Here is a 16,735-nt window from a genome sequence, read left to right as displayed (position 1 = left end):
TAAACAAATTTGTTGACGTTATTTAGTTCACGAGACATCATCTCAAATTTTCCAATCAGAAAAAAACTCAACAGTGGAGAATAAACTTTGGAATAAAAAAACGTCGGAAACGTTTTAGACGTGTAAAATTACTTGATAGAAGGAAACATTACTTCAATTTACCATTAACTTTTGATAAGAATATTTAAAGGCTATGCTAAATAAAAATGTTAACTAAAAATAACCTAATTTCACCATCAGCCTATAAAACAGTATGTTTCAGAAGTAACTTCAAAAATATTGGAGTGAATGGTGTGTCCCTCCGCCCCAAATAGAGTTACAATTGTGTAAATTCAAATAGTCGTGCAATAAAACTATTTGCTGATGAAATCACTTCATTTTTATCACATGATATGTTTTAGCAAATTAAAAATGTAAACAAAAGTGCTATAAAATACAGAAATGCTGTTGTAAGAAATTGTAAACCATAAAATCGCATTTTCTTATCACAGACACATTTGATTACTGTAATAATATAATAGACTAGTAGTTATCCCGTGATAGTATCATCGTGTTACTAATGTGGAAATGACAATCTAAGTAGCATTTTATTATTAACAATAAAATCACACAAATTTTTAAGGTCTTCCTTATATCGATATATAATGCAATCTCCATCTGTATAGAAAGGTAGATATGACGAACGTTTAAGTTCAATGTGATGCTCCTTAAGTTCTTTGTTATAAAAAATGCATTCTACAAATTCTTCTTCACGTCGTTGTAACTTTACCTCCAATGAAATGTCTTGAGTTTTAATGGAACAGGAAAAAATGTCGTCATTTATAGATTTTGTAACATTACGTTTTATTTTGTAGAAAAAATCTCCTCGACTAATATATCGTTCGTTTTCGAACATCACGTTTAGTAAGCCCTCGAATCTTTTTTCTTTAGTCAAAACAGATTTAAAATATTTCTCTTTTTCAAGTGTAACTAACTTTCCGAATTCCTTTCTGACTTCAGCCTTCAAATATTCGCTTTGACTATCAGAGATGAAAATATCTTTTTTCATCTGCAACATGCCTTCTGACAAGCATTTTTCTAAAAGACAACCAGTATCTAATTCTTCTAACATTGACTTCAAATTATATAGTTTATCAAAGAAAAGACCGAAGGTTAAATCAAATCTTTTCAAAGAAGACTTGTAAAATGGCGCAAGTCCGCGTTTCTTATCTGCTAATATACCCTTTATCATCAGGAGAAGTTTGTTTAAGCACCAATTTGTTTCTTCAGCTTGCAAATCTTTAAATTTTTTCGTCATTTTTTTCACACTCTCAAACTCCTCTTTTATTGTCTGCACATCTTGAAATTCGTCTTTCATGACTTGTACGGTTTCGAATTCTGTTTTCATAGTTTGGAATTCATTTTTTAATAATTGCATAGATTTGACCTCTCTTTTCATAGCTTTGAGTTCATCTCTCATTACTCGCATAACTTCGAATTCCCTTTTCATACCTTCGAATTCATATCTCATTACCTTCATGGCCTCGAATTCCCTTTTCATAGCTTCGACTTCATATCTCATTGCTTGCATAGATTTTAACTCCATTTTCATAGCTTCAAATTTGTCTTTCATTCCTTGCATACTCTCAAATTCTCTTTTCGCCACTTGCATACCTTCGACTTTTTTCATAATGTCCATATATTCTAACTTTTTTTCTTCCATTGAAGCAATTTTGTGCATAGTTAATGACAAATGCTGGCGCAAAGAATCATCATAATGTTTTGATAAACATTTTCTGGAGCACTAAAGATATTTAAGGATACATGAAACACATATTACCGGTGTTGAGAATACTGTCTGTAATCTCTAAACTGCGATATAAAAGTATATAAAGTATATACTTTTTGAAAGCCAGATGCTTGTCGAATAGTTATTGTTATTAAAAAATAATATACTGCGAAGAGAATTATGGAACCCCTTTTTGGAGTTCCCACCTTTGAGCCTAAAAGCTACAAGTAGTTACAGCTTTTGGCATAAAAAATCATATTATTTAGATTTACTCCACTTGAGTAATAAAACGCTGTCCTGCCTTTCAAGGTGTAGTTCCAAATTTATGTCGAAAAGGTGTTCTGTGTTCTTTCTTATTGTACTTTTTTTAACTTTACACTGTGATCTTGACAATACATTTTTAAGTAAAACAAACAGACACCGTTTAAAACATGACTGGGTTTTAGTTAAATGTTTATATTTTCCCTTTTGTTAGCTTTCTCCTGTCAAAAATTTATATTTAAAAAAACATAATATTCTATGAGCTTTTCGATGATATAAAAAAAACGGAAATTTGACAAACAAATATCACTATCTGCTTAAAATTTAATTATTTTATTCTAGAGCGAATTTTAACATTCTGTTTGAAGTTTTTTATAGTTAAACAAAAAATAGTTAACACATTTTTCGGTTTTTACATAGTTCGCATGAAAAATGCAAAAAAAATGTCCGAAAACCCATTTCCTTCGATTACTGAGTAAAACCCAAACAAGTCGGATTTGCATTTACAGGACGTGAATGGGTTATTTTTACAAAACTAGCATTTGAGCATAAATATTTACAGTTTAATTTTTGTCCTTGTTTACGTGAACTTATTACAGATCCATTATTGTGCATGTGCTCATCCCCACTGAGAATCCAACTATGACTTTTCATAACTTTAGATAAGCAAGGTTATATGTATACCACACTGTAGGAGTTTAATTCGAATTTTAAAATAGTACAAAACAAGTTTTTACAACGGGCAAAAAGGAAAACAAGAAAAATGATAACTTTAGATATTCATCGTGAATTAAATGACAAGATCACATATTAAAAGAGTAATGTTTCCCATACCGAATAACTGCAACCAAAGGCGAAATATTCGCATGATACAATTTCTTCCTGACAAAGTCCTCGATGATGTTCCACCTATACATACAATAACAATTTGTACTTGTACAAAGGTAATAGTTGAAAATACAATACTCCAATTATACAAAATAATTTAAAATATTTAATGTGAATGCAGAGTGTGAATAATTTGCACCCACGTTACTTGCGTTTCTATAGTTTTTTTTTAAAAAAATGCTTGAATTATTTTTGAGGCTTATCAACCTGTGTTTACATCTGTGCTAATTATTGTTGCTCTAACAACTGTAAAAAAAAACTTTACCGCCTCTCTTTTCATCATTACATCTGAGCAGTTATTTGGACATTTTACTGGAAACTTTCCGCAGGTATGATAATGATCCTAATGAAGATATAAAATCATTTGCCATTTAAAACAAGGAATTCCTTTAGGAAGTTGCAAGAGCAGGAAAGTCTGAGAGCTGTAAACAAGCTCTTTATTACGGGCTAAGAAATGACTAAAGTAAGATTTCCGTCATTGATCTCATTGATCTTCAACATTTTACAATGTAAACAATAAGGTGTGTTATAAGCAGACCATTCAGAGGTTCGAGGTACAAGGAATATACACTATGCAACTACAGACATTCTATTTACAAATAGATAGATTTCGCGACGAATTTCCTACTTTTTTAGTGCTGTTTTATAGAAACATTAGATTCATTATTTTTAATTTTTTTCTTCTTTTCAGTAAAATAAATACTGTCTGCAAAATGTTTTACTAGCTACACTGATAAATTTAGAAGAGTCAAATGAAACCTTAAATGCAATCATTTCACAAAGACTCCCTAGGGAGTCAAAAAGTAGTGAAATTGAGACGCAAGAAGGAGTCAAGAATTGAAGAGATTGAAGGACCAATGCAATGACTTCGAACATGGTGGACGTTTTTCCGCTAACGGTTAATTGGAAATCTGAAACAAAGCAGTAAATGTGATGTTTTTGTTCGTGACTAAACGTATTAAGCAGATTAACTTTGCCGCGAAATTACTGGTACTTGTTATGGTCACTTTAAATCGAACGCTAGTGAATAACGAATCGAAACGAAATTCAAACTCAAATGGCAGTTCCGCGCAACCAATTCAATTGGCGACATCTTCTACATCATTCAGATGCAACTCCTGTAATTCGAGAACTTTTACCACATATAAAGGTTTGAATATTCATCTTAGAACATGTTTACGAAAAACAAATGAAGCGACAATTACAAACTCTTCAAGCCAACCAGCTGCCGAACGAATTATTCCAACAACTGTAGTAAATAAAAATTTATATTGGAAGAGCATTCCAGGATCAAAATTTACGCATGATTTAGACTATACATATGAAAGAATAGTTTATTGGAAAAAAAATTTGTTTTTACTACCTTCTGGTGCGGCTGGAAAATTGTTTATTCGAGAAATGACACGTCTTATAAATCTTTGGATCGACGATTCGCCGATGAAACCTATTTCGTTAAAAGCACTTCATGTAATGCCTTCACTGTTGTTACAAAAACCCAGCAAGAAGTCGAAATCAAAAGACCATACAAAAGCTTTAGAACGGCGCTTGACACTATGGGAGAATGGGATTTCATCTATTTCGAAAAAGTTTCGATTGTTCATGCAGAAGGGAAATATCAACTGTGCTTTGCGATTATTAACTGACAACATGACGCAAGTTATCCTTCCATTTAACGACAAGACATTATTATTATTATTGGAACAAAAAAATCCAGATCAGGGGAATCTTAGCGAAGATACGTTAATAGATCAACCGTCACGGCGAATCCATGATATTGTTTTTGATATCATTGATGAAGACATGGTATTGAAAGCTGCCACGTATACCAAAGGTGGTTCTGGTCCGTCAGGTTTGGATGCTGACGGATGGAGACGTATACTTTGCTCGTCCACATTTTGTACAACCAATACTGATCTACGTAAAGCCATAGCCGAGTTAACGAAGAAGCTGTGTATTGAATCTATTCCAGAATCTGATAGATCTCCGCTTGAAGCTTTTGTTGCTTGCCGTTTAATACCGTTAACAAAAATCCTGGTTTACGACCAATTCGTGTTGGTGAGGTGCTTCGTAGAATAGTTGGGAAGATTGTGATAAACATATCTAAAAATGACGTAATTAAAGCAGCAGGTTCGTTACAAGTTTGTGCTGGTCAAAATGCTGGTGTTGAAACAGGCGTCCATGCGATGCATGACATTTTCGACAACGATGACACTGAGGCTGTTCTTCTAATCGATGCTGAGAATGCCTTTACCTCAATTAGGGTAATGCTGCATAACACTTCCAAGTTATGCCCAATGATTGCTACCTTCATTAACAACTGTTATGCTGTACCTGCACGTTTGTTCGTGATAGGCGGAAAGGAGATTCTTTCGAGGGAAGGCACCACACAGGGCGATCCGACGTCGATGCTTCGTATGCTATTGGAATCATACCATTGTTGAAAGCACTTTTCAACAATACACGTTCGAATGACCACACCCTTAAAGAGGTTGCATACGCTGATGATTTTACTGTTGCTGGAAAACTTTACGAAATTAAAGAATTTTGGTCGAAAATCGTTGACATCGGTCCGAAATACGGCTACTTCCCGAAAGCGACTAAATCCCATCTAATTGTGAAACAAGAGTATCTACTTAGTGCTGAGCAAATCTTTGCAGATTCAAATATTTTGGTAACATCGACTGGTCAACGTCATCTTGGTGCAGTCATTGGTAGTCGGTCTTACAAGATTGAATATGTTAATAACAAAGTTGCAAGTTTAGTTGAACAGCTAAAACTTCTATCAAAGATTGCTGAACTAGAACCTCAATCATCTTATTGTGCGTTTGTAACCGGTTTTAAAGCTAATTTGACATTTCTTCTCCGGACCGTTCCTGACATAAAAAAATTACTTCAATCGATAGAGACAGTCGTCAGAAACGAATTCATACCTGCGATAACTGATGGTCATCTATGCTCCGAAAACGAAAGGCTTTTGCTATCACTTCCCACACGACTTGGAGGATTGAATCTCACTATTTTTCCTGACGACGCAGAAGTACAATTTAATAATTCGAGAATGATCACAAAATGTCTTGTCGACTCTATCAAAACGCAAGACATTGACGGTATCTACGATGTTGGAAAAACAAAAACAGCTAAAGCACAAGTTAGAACTTTAAAATTGGATATCCAGAAAGAGAATGCCCTATGCAGAAATAACATGACGGTGAAGCAAGTTAAGGTAAACGACATCAACCAACAAAAAAGGAGTCTCCAATTGGCTCAATGTATTGCCAATAACTAAGCAAGGTTTTTATCTCAACAAGCAAGAGTTTTGGGATGCTATGCGTCTACGCTACAATTGGAGCATTCCCAACTTACCCAGCAGTTGCGTTTGTGGAGCTCGATGGGTGGCTTTGTTACGAGACGTCACAACGACATTCGTGACCTCACATCAAAGTTACTCAAGGATGTTTGTCATGACGTACAGTTAGAACCGAATCTGCTACTGCTGACTGGAGAACGTTTCGATTTAAAGAGTGTAAAAACCGGTACTGATTGCAGATCGGACATTCGTGCTCGTGATTTTTGGATAAACGGCCAACAGGCATTTTTTGACGTAAGGGTTTTTGACCCCACTGCCTCGAGGTACAACAACCAAACTTTACAGCAATCTTTCATTTCAAACGGGAACGAGAAGAAAAGAAATTACAATCGTAGAATTTTGAGTGTTGATAATGGCAGTTTCACGCCGCTTATATTTTCAATTCACGGAAACATGGGTCGCGAATGCATCACTTTTTACAGTCGGCTTTCGGAAATGATAGCGGATAAGAAGAACATACCCATTTCAACTGTAGTCACACATATACGCACAAAACTTTGTTTTGCTCTGTTGAGATCTGGTTTAATATGTTTAAGAGGTTCGAGAAGTTTATATAAAAAGTTCGATGTAGGAGATGATATTGTGGTTGATCTTGAAATTTCAAAGTTGAACTGTTAAATCGTTAGCTAGGAATATGTTGTGTTATGTAGTAAATTAGTCCCTCGTAATCAAATAATATTCTAGTTATTGTTGTAAAATTGAAAATAGTTATTAAAGAAATAATTCAAAAAAAAAAATAATCCAAAAAAAAAAAGAAAAAAAGAAGGAGTCAAGACGCAATGACTCCCCTTTGAGGTGCTCATTTGACTCCTTTAGGGTTTAATTCTTTGCTTGACTCCTTGAAAGGAGTCATTATTGCGTTCAATGATTGTTGTGCGTTCAATGATTGTTGTGTAGTGTGCTCATATGATTCCTCAAAAGGTTTCATCGGGAATATCGAATTTAATTTAATTTAATTTCTGCTGTGTTTGACTTTTTTTATAAGAAAATACACGCAGATACAATCACTTTGGGTGGAGATTATAGAAATGCGCCTTTTAATACTTTGGAAACTGGTTTAAGAGACGTCGGTAATTCCTTCTCGAGTCCGATATGAAGTAAGGTATACATGCCTTGTAAATAACCCTATATATCGATTAGACCTGTACATAGTTTTTACTCTTGTTATTTTTATCAAAGATGGCTGACTTAAGCTGAAAAGCTTTACTTTTTCACTCTCTTTACATCCACTCATATCTGCACATACATTTGTATTTTAATGATAATGAATTGTCTCAAGGCTTCAAAGGCACTAAACTTGGACATTCAAAAAATCTGCCGAACTCTGGAAATCATGGAAGCAGGCATTTCATATCTTCCTCCAAGCCACCGAATCTGCTGATAAGCCGGATATTGTGAAATCATCAATCCTTCTTCACTGCATAGGTAAGCAATGCAAAAAAATTTACGATACCTTTGAATTCCACGAAGGAGATGAAATGAAATTGAACATTATTCTCCAGAAATATGATGATCACTTCAAACCGAGAAAAAAATTACTTTTATGAGATCTACATTCTTCACTGTTCGGCAGGAAGACTTTGAGAAATTTGATGAATACTACACTAGATTATGTAAATTGAGCGAAGACTGTGTAAACTCAATCAACTCCGGGATTCTCGCATCAAAACATGATCATTATCGATTTAAGATACAAAAATTTAAAGAACGCCTACTCTGCGAAAACGACATCACATTCGAAAAAGTACTATCCAACTGCAGAGCTAATGAGGTATCAAAGTTGCAAACTAAGTCTATTCTCACAACAACCCTAACTCAACTCCATCGTCATCAACTGCTAAATCTGATATCAATCAGATGCTCCATTATCAAAAAAGCAAGAAATCATGAAATGCAAATTCTGTGCTGGAAGTCATCCTCGTAGTTCATGCCCAGAATACGGCAAAGTATGCAATACCTGTTAAAGTAAAGGACACTTTTCTAAATAATGTCGAAAATCTAATCAAAACTTATCTCAACGTAATAACAAACCAAAGAGATACTCACAACTTCCATCAAAACCAGTTGGCTCAGTTGAACATCAATCTAATTCAGACTCAGACAGTTCAGACAATGAATTCTTTCTGAGATCAATCGAACTTGAACAAATCTCCGAAAGCGAAGGACATCAACAAACTATCCGATCCAACTGCATCAGACCATGCAGACTGGCTAATCGATCTCTCAACCAATGATACAATGGTTACGTATAAAATAGACACTGGTGCTCGTGTAAACATTCTATCGATCTCTGTCTTTCAACGTCTCAGCAAAAAAGCAATGAGTATGACATCCTACTTGTATATTTTATATACATACCACACAAAAACCTGCTTGAAAAGTTTTACTCTGAAATTATTCTTGAATTAATGTATACAAAAACGTTGCATAGTCCTATTTTTATCTTTAATATATTATAAAAAAATATTTACACCTGTGAAAAACACGTCAATTTCCTATGTGCAAGTTTTTGAAATTTGATATCTTAAGAACTACCCTAGATTTTTATTAGTGGGGAAAGTCCTCTATGCTGCTTTTCAAAAAAATTCACAGGAAAAAGAAAAAAAATATTTATGTAGCATATTTTTAAGATTGTAGTAACTGTTTTACTTATTTGTTTAGTATTTTTACTTGTATATGTATATTATAAGTTCCCGAAATAAAATTCTAAAAACTGTCACCCAAAAACGTCCTTCCTCAAATCTTCAGAGTGTTGGCTTTGTAATTGAAATTTGCTTGTGCGAATTTAGGTTCTCTGACTTAGTGTTTGTCCACACACGACCATAGCTGTAATACAATTTGAATATTTTTCGGTCCTAGTATTTATTTTCCGTTATTGATAATAATTAATATTTTTAGTTCTTGATAATAATTAATATTTTTCGTTCCTAATATTTATTTATTTTTCGTTGTTCTAAATTTATCAGTGTACCGAATTTCAAATTTTACCTTTTGTCAATGCCTAGAGTGAACTTTAGATTAATTTAGTGAAATTTAAACTCTGGGAAGTTAGCTAATTGTTGCTAACGTCAGCATAACCATGCGATACGAATGCTAGACCCCAACGTGGATTTTTTCGTTACGCCGACATGCTATTGAATTCGACTAAAGAAATTTAAAAGCTGTTTGCCTGAGCTACGTGTGTGCTAAAGTAGGATCTTTGCAGCCTGCCAGCTGCTTATCATTAACTGTTTAAGGCTATTAGCCATGTTTTGTCTCAATATTTCTATGCAAGGTTGTAGTGCGAAGTTTCTTTTATCAGACGGCTTAAAGTAGGTGCTTATAAGGGATAATTTATAAAATAATATATTTGTAGGGACCTTCATTATGTTATTTCAGTTTCTTTAAGATGATGTTTTTGACATAACTGCTCCTAAACTTTCCCCTTCTTATTAGTTTAACTTTCGTGTAAATCATGAAAGCCAAAAGTCCACATCCCATCTTGTAGTCCTTTTTAAGAAACTTTTCACTTGAAGAAGATTATTATGTCGAACAGAAGAAAAGTTACTACACGCTTTCAGGAAAAACATTCGTCTGGGAAATCTCGCAAAGATTTTCCCCCACGAAATATTTTTCCTTGCTAAGTTTTCCCTGAGATATAGTTTCGAAAAAACTGAAATATATACTAAAGAGAGATAGCATTCAAGAAAAAATGTTACGGTATCTGCTCAAAACAACTCACTGACGATAATATATTACTATTTTGACTTCAATGTACTTGTAAAGTCTCCTTGTATTCCAGCTGTCTGAACGTGATTCATATTAAAAAACGTGTGTTTTATAATCAAGAACTTCATTATAATCACAACTATGATTTAAGTTATATCATGAGTCCAAATAAATTTTATTACTTCATCTTAACAGGCGGGCAAGTATGCAAGATGTAGCAATGCAGGAAATATGTACTACGGGCACTGAGACGTTTTTCACGGGCTAGTGACTTTCAAGTGAAAATATACGAATATATGGTTTGATTGGTTAAATAGGTCTATGGTCAGGGCATGTGCGTGTATCGTCTTCGCTATTTAAAAAAAGGGAAGCGCTAGAATCATCAGTCGGTATTTTGCTTACAGAAAATCTTATCCTTTTTTATGTTTTATTTACATTTTTTACAAAGATTGCGTCCTTTATTTTATCGCTCAGCTGAAGTTTTTGGCTGTTATAGGCAGGGTTTTTTAAGACCATTATAGTATTGACGTCGTACCATATTATTAGATACGTAAACTACGTACTACATACCTCTATTACTAAACGTAAGACAACCAATTGACAAAACTGACATGTTTCTGGCTTGTAAGGACACTTCTCTTCGTGGTTTGACAGCTCGTGCCGTTCTATCATTTTATCACAAAGTTCAAAAGTACAACATATAAGTTGAAATGCGCATTGTTTTTGTAAATGAATCTAAAATTGTGAGATACATAGGACATTATTTTTCTATAATATAAAGTAAATAGGGTATTTTTGCATAGCTGACAAAGATGTTTATTATTTTTGATCCGATAAGATTGTTGTCCTTCTTCATCAAAATACTTATTTTTATAATTGCATTAAAATAGATATATAACTTTATGATTTGTAAAACATAGTTACATCACTTCCTTAATTGCTTCAATGACCCGTTTCCATAAAAAACGAAATTTGATGATTATACTAGGTCTTTAAGACATTATTTTTTAGGGGCAATGGACTTAAACTACTATTTACAGCGTAAATATGAAACTGGTACAATTCTAGAACTTCCTAATGTAAACTAGAGACATCCCTATTACCCATGAGAGTGTAAAGAACAGTCCTCTAAAGTAATGATCCTCGTGTCATTAGACTTAACACACCTGCAAATTAATACACTGAAAACGTTGTTGCAGAGAATGTTATAATATTCCAAATCTCCGTCAAAAAGTTTATAATGTAAGTTTCAAAATCATACTGCAAGTAATTAAAGTGCCACAACAGTGTGTTTAATTGTATCATACGCCTTGACCTCTTCTTGCAGCCGAGGCATACCATAAAAAGTCGAAAATTAACAAGTTTTTTTTGAACAAAAAAACACCGCTGCTGAAATAGTATATACTGGATAAATTCAAATACAGCGAAAAATATTAACTTCATTCATAATAAATTGATTTCATAAATGTGAAAATTACAGATACTTGATTCTGCAATTTCTAAGTATTGGAACCAAAAGCAATGCCACTAAAACCTAAACAGAAAATACCTCCGTGTTACTTAGCTCACCAATCCATTCACATCCTTTGTCCGAGTGTTCACATTTAACTTTCAATGATAAAATGATTCTATTTATCATCGCAGCTGGAGTTACCTAAGAATATATAGAACCATTAAATGTAATTGTTGTCTGACTAGAACAGAAAGGACTGTTCTTACTTCTTCAACTTTCAGACATATTTCGATTGAATAATATTCAGAACTAGCCGGATGACGAAACGTCAGGTTAAGCCACTGTAGTTGAACGCCGGTTAACCCGGTTCAGGTTAAAAAATTACTCAGCAATTTTTTTTTGCAGATTAAATTATTAAAACAGTAATAAAACTGCGTTTGGCTACTTTCATTTATAGCCAGAGGTAGCCAGAGGTAGCTAAAAGGAGCTAGCTAGGCAGGCCCAACTACAACATAAAAATAAATAACAATATACCAAACTGAATAAGAACTTTAAAAAGAATAGGAATAAAAAATAAATATAGCTATAGCCAGCTGCCTCAAAATCTAAGTTTCGTAGCTAGGCAAAAACTTAACATTTGTTTGTTGAAGATCTATGCATAGCTAGAAAACGTGACATTAACATGTGAAAACACACAGAAACTAAATAATGTTAGGATAGGATAGGATAAAAAGTAGTCAGAAGGAAAAAGGACTGAAAAGAGACCTAAAAACTTCACACCACCACTTCCAAACCAAAATGGCCTTTGCAAGTGTAGCATGCTTCCTCATATTGAGACCGCGAAGCACTTGGATTGGTCATTAGTGAAAATCCGTCCCCGTGATTAGTCTATTACGCGTAAGCGGTCAAAGCACGGCCAGTAAAAAAACGAGGTCTGGCGGGATCCGAAATAAAGCTGCATTGGCTGGTTTTCCGTGGGTCTCGCTACTTGCGACGCCATGTTGCGCAGCGACAGGCAGACGGGCATTTTTAAAGAGACTGCTGATACTTATAGGAGTTATGGGAACTCGCAAAATGGCGAATGGAATGCTACTGGTTATAAATCTAACTTACAGTGCTTTTGTCTATTTCTTGTCGACAAGTTGGACACACGAAACCAAATTTCCTAAATAGAACATAATAAAAAATGATGTTACAGCCTTATTTTAAACGAAGCAGAACTTTCAATTTCAAAAGTAACTAGTTTCTTCTCAAGAAATTCTTTGATTCAGCTATGGTGTAGTGGTGTAAATCACCAATCAAAATTTTTCTCCAAAAAGGTAAAGTGTATCTCTGTGAGTCTTGGTTTTTGATTTTGCTGAAGTCTGAACACAGCAGGATAACACCTGTTCGCAAGCCCTCGGGATATATAACTTGTTTTTAGACTCCAGGTTCGGGCTCGATTTCCGTCAAAAAAATCAAATCGCCGCGTTTTCGTCCTGCAAAATGTTTGATGTTTGGTGTCGGTGACAGCTTCATTATTTACACCAGTTCTGCCGGTGTAAGCTTCCTATCTGACTCGGCAATAATTTCTCTGGTGTAGGCAACTGGTGTAAAATGCAAACTTTGCGGCAGAACAATCCAGGACTAACATGCAGGTGAGATTTACGTACACTTCAAAACAAAGCGACTTTTGTTGCCTTTATGAAGGAGTAGGGTAATCTTAGTTAAGGTTGTGAATCCTTGTAGCAAACTTTTAAACATGATTGTACATTATTTTGCAACATTTTTATATCGTATTTTTACATTGTACGTTGGACATTCTTGTTGGAAATTCCAAAGTGTATTTAGCTAGCTGTTGGTAAAGCTAATAGTGAAATGAGAGACAATGAAAGGAATATAAACAAACATTACTTTCTTATTCACTTTTTTCATTCAGTCAACCGAACATAAGAGCCTTATTGTCTACGTAATCTGTTTATAACTAAGGACGCTATTTGAGAAATAAACTTTAATGAGGTATTGTGTGGAGTTATTTTCGGTATTCGTACGTATTTACAATTCCTAATACACCTAATATACTCCTATATCCCTATACTCCTGTATTCCTAATATACTCAATGTGTCTGTCTGTAACACGCAAAGGTGATGTGCTCATTTTTCTTTGATGTTGCCGAAATATGCATGTCTAATATGTTAAATTTTCTGACTTTACGGCCCAACGTCAACTCTGAGGCCAATTAACTTGGAAACGAGGTTGTAATGTCAATGATTTTTCACTGCGTGCGTATGGATCACCTATGACCAGTTTGGGTAATTTTCCTAAACATGGGTCCCCAAATCCGTTTCGGAATAAAAGGGTTGATGACGTCACTAAAAAACCCTTTAAACCCCAATATTTTTGCAACCGTTTGTCAAAAGTAACTCATGTTATACAATTTCTTGATCAGTGTTCAAAGACCTATACGATGAAGGCAACGGGTATACAAATTTAAAAAAAGAATTGGTTTCGACGGGCCATTGCTGACGTCAGCAAAATCTCTAAACTCTTAAATCTCATTAACCGTTCATCAAAACCAAATGATCATATACATTATTTTGATCAGCGCTTTAAGCTCAACAAGAACAATTGTCTAACTGACTTTCCGTCTATCTGTTTATTATTACCACAATCACTCTTAGTTCGTGTAAGCATTTTAAGGCTTATTACCTTGCTTAGATTACACAGTTGCGCCTTGTACCGATTCCAGGATCGAAACTTCTGGTTTTCCCGAGCCAATGCCACTCAGCCAGTCTTAATAATACTTTTTGAGTAACTTCCTCAATTTATAGGGGAGGGTGGGCGGGTCGAATAACCCGCACGAATAGAATTGACTTGTCAGTAATATCAGGCGCATGCGTATTTTGCCTCGATTACTAAAAAAATAAGTTACATACATGGAATCGAGAAGAGGAATAATCAGTTAAGTTTGTGGCGAATTTAGCTTACTGTAATTTTAGGTTGCTACATTCTACAAAATGTCTTACATTTTGTCGGTAAAAAATTTAAACATTTTAAATAAGGACCAATCTTAAATTTTTTGTTGAGTTTTTTTACATCTTCCATACCGAATAGGGTAAGCAAGTACTTTGTTTTTATTATCTTTTTAGTTTTTAGTGTATTTTGTTTAAAAAATAAACCTACAGGCAATTAAAATTGACTTTATTTTTCAAATAAAGTTTACTTCACCTCACATTAAAAGAATTTGTTATGATTTTAAGATATCCTTGTTGTAATTAAATTCTCAGGAAATCAAGCTGATTGGTTCAAGAAAAAAATGTAGTAGCGGAATCAACTGTGACTATTTAATAAACAATGCCGATTTTTTATATTTAATTTCGCAATTTTGTACAGAAATTGTCGCAAACGTTTCCAGGTTACAATAAGTAGTGTGATTTCATTTTTTAACTGCAACGTCAAGACTTGAGTACAGCGGTATCAAATACGCATCTACTAAACCCGACGCTGAAGAAACTCAACACCGTCCAAGATTTTATGTAATATTTAAGACGTAAATATAATACTTATTTAAATAAAAAAACAAAGAAAATTTGATGTTTGTAATTCTTGTTCAAAGTTGTACAAAAAAAGTAAAAATTAAGTGACTTGAAGTAAAAGTAAGAAATTAGTGATTAATCAACGCCTCGTTCAGGGGTTGATTTTTAAGCTATTTTGACCATCAGAGCGCGTTAAAAGCCGGTGGTCCTGTTGGAAGGCTTAAAACGCCCTCTAAACTCCCAGTTGTTTTTGATCGCCCTGACAAACAATTCAGCATCTGCGAAGCTATTTTAAACCAGGCAAAAAAAATTCTAAATCCGCCCCGGAAGAGAAATAATTGCCCACATTAGAGCTGCTACAATACCTTTCGATGCTGCTCTTTTCTAGGTCTTCTAAACATGTCTTGCACATTCCATGACCACATTTTAGCTGCAAAGCATCTCTCATGAGATTAAGACAAATAAGACAATACAAATCTCGGGTCGCTTGTTGAGCGACTTCAAAAGGAAACCCTCCAGACATTTTTCAGTTCTTTTGATTTTTTAAACTAACAGAGCAGGAATGAACGCATTTTATACTAAAAATAGCATTAGACATAAATCAATATAACAGTACATACTTTTGACTTTACAACCCTGCTGGATCAAATTATTTAGAATTTTCTGGTGAAATTTCCAACATTTGTTGATCATTAAACATTTAGAATGAGTTTGTTTGTTATGCAAACATTTTTTTATATTCTCCAATTTCTTGTTGACAAGATTTGACAAGGTTAGCTTTACAATGCTTTGCAAAGATTTAAATTGGTAAGTTACAATGATTTCTAAGTTGTCTCAAGTTTTTTTATATTCTTAGAAAGAAAAGCTTTTAATTGAAAAATAATATTAAATTGCGAACTCATCGTTCTTTCTCTCGGTGATGACATTCTTAGAATTTAACAAACCTTAGATAAAATAAATCTTCAATAACATTTGTTTCAAACTTTTCTTATGTCAAAAACGCACTCCATTCTCCGTGACTTTCGAGCAGAATTTTCTTTCTTTACATTGAGCTTTTTCTATCTCAAAAAAAAATTGTTCCCTTGTGAATTCGAGAAAAAGAAAGTTCACTGTATCAGAATTTTAATTAAGAGATCTTCGTGTATGGAAAATATTTACGAGCAAACATATTCCTTTATTAAGGAACTGGGTTTCAAGAAAATAACACTGGAACACCCTGAAATTGAGAAATTCTTACCTGGGAACTTAAAAATTCATATAACAAATAAATGACTTGATAAGTGCTAAATGTAAATGTTGTGCAGCTACTTTGTGATACTATTAAACTATTACACTGTTAGCCACTGTTAGCCACAATTTGCAACTAAAATGCTTTCGCTGTCCGTTCAACAGAACTCTACTATCGTTTTCGTCTATCGAAATAAGAAAGTTGTGGTCATTAAAACACTACTCCAAATATAAACAAACTCTTTCACACGGCTGACAATTATTCTCTGTGTTTATAAACAAGTAAAGTATATTTAGAATAAATTTCATGAACTAACTGGACATTGTTTGCATTAAACACTCACGCTCCTTGCAACATTTGTAGTTCTGTTTAGATACTTTTCAGCTACAAAACAAAAGAGGTATATTGTTAGTGGAAACCAGGTATTCTACTAGACGATATGAATGATAGGTATAATATGATGAACACTGCATACTAAAAATAAAATCCTGTTAAAAATCACTCCAATCATATACGTGTATGCTTTTATACGAGATATTTTCTTCT

The 16,735-nt window shown here is 33.9% G+C and overlaps 1 protein-coding gene across 4 annotated transcripts; it reads right to left on the bottom strand.

The window, feature by feature from the left end:
• Positions 1-104: 104 nt before the first annotated feature.
• On the bottom strand, positions 105-16,472 carry LOC130629846 (TNF receptor-associated factor 3-like). 4 transcript variants are annotated; one of them, XM_057443211.1, is made up of 8 exons: positions 16,199-16,471; positions 15,327-15,539; positions 12,559-12,610; positions 11,542-11,646; positions 10,563-10,727; positions 3,183-3,260; positions 2,864-2,938; positions 105-1,783 (listed from the first exon to the last, which is right to left on the bottom strand). In XM_057443211.1, exons 2-8 carry the CDS (start codon positions 15,482-15,484, stop codon positions 557-559), a joined length of 1,860 nt encoding a protein of 619 aa, XP_057299194.1. In that variant the 5' UTR covers positions 15,485-15,539; positions 16,199-16,471; the 3' UTR covers positions 105-556. The 4 variants fall into 4 exon arrangements, with proteins under 4 accessions (XP_057299194.1, XP_057299196.1, XP_057299195.1 ...); XM_057443213.1 differs by lacking the exon at positions 3,183-3,260 and having other exon boundaries at positions 16,199-16,472; XM_057443212.1 differs by lacking the exon at positions 16,199-16,471 and having other exon boundaries at positions 15,327-16,091.
• Positions 16,473-16,735: the final 263 nt, after the last annotated feature.

Source organism: Hydractinia symbiolongicarpus, chromosome 2, assembly GCF_029227915.1.
Source record: "Hydractinia symbiolongicarpus strain clone_291-10 chromosome 2, HSymV2.1, whole genome shotgun sequence".
Taxonomy (NCBI): Eukaryota; Metazoa; Cnidaria; class Hydrozoa; order Anthoathecata; family Hydractiniidae; genus Hydractinia; species Hydractinia symbiolongicarpus.
Note: the sequence above shows the minus strand (reverse complement) of the source record. Positions and strands in the feature narration are given on the sequence as shown.

What these genes read in the sequence shown, in the direction of transcription:
- LOC130629846 (XM_057443211.1), bottom strand. Translation starts at nt 15,484, where the DNA reads ATGTCTGGAGGGTTTCCTTTTGAAGTCGCTCAACAAGCGACCCGAGAT. An exon ending in GAAAAGAGCAGCATCGAAAG is followed by an intron (nt 12,611 to 15,326) that starts GTATTGTAGCAG and finishes TGTTCTATTTAG; the next exon opens with GAAATTTGGTTTCGTGTGTC. An exon ending in AAGAAATAGACAAAAGCACT is followed by an intron (nt 11,647 to 12,558) that starts GTAAGTTAGATT and finishes ATATATTCTTAG; the next exon opens with GTAACTCCAGCTGCGATGAT.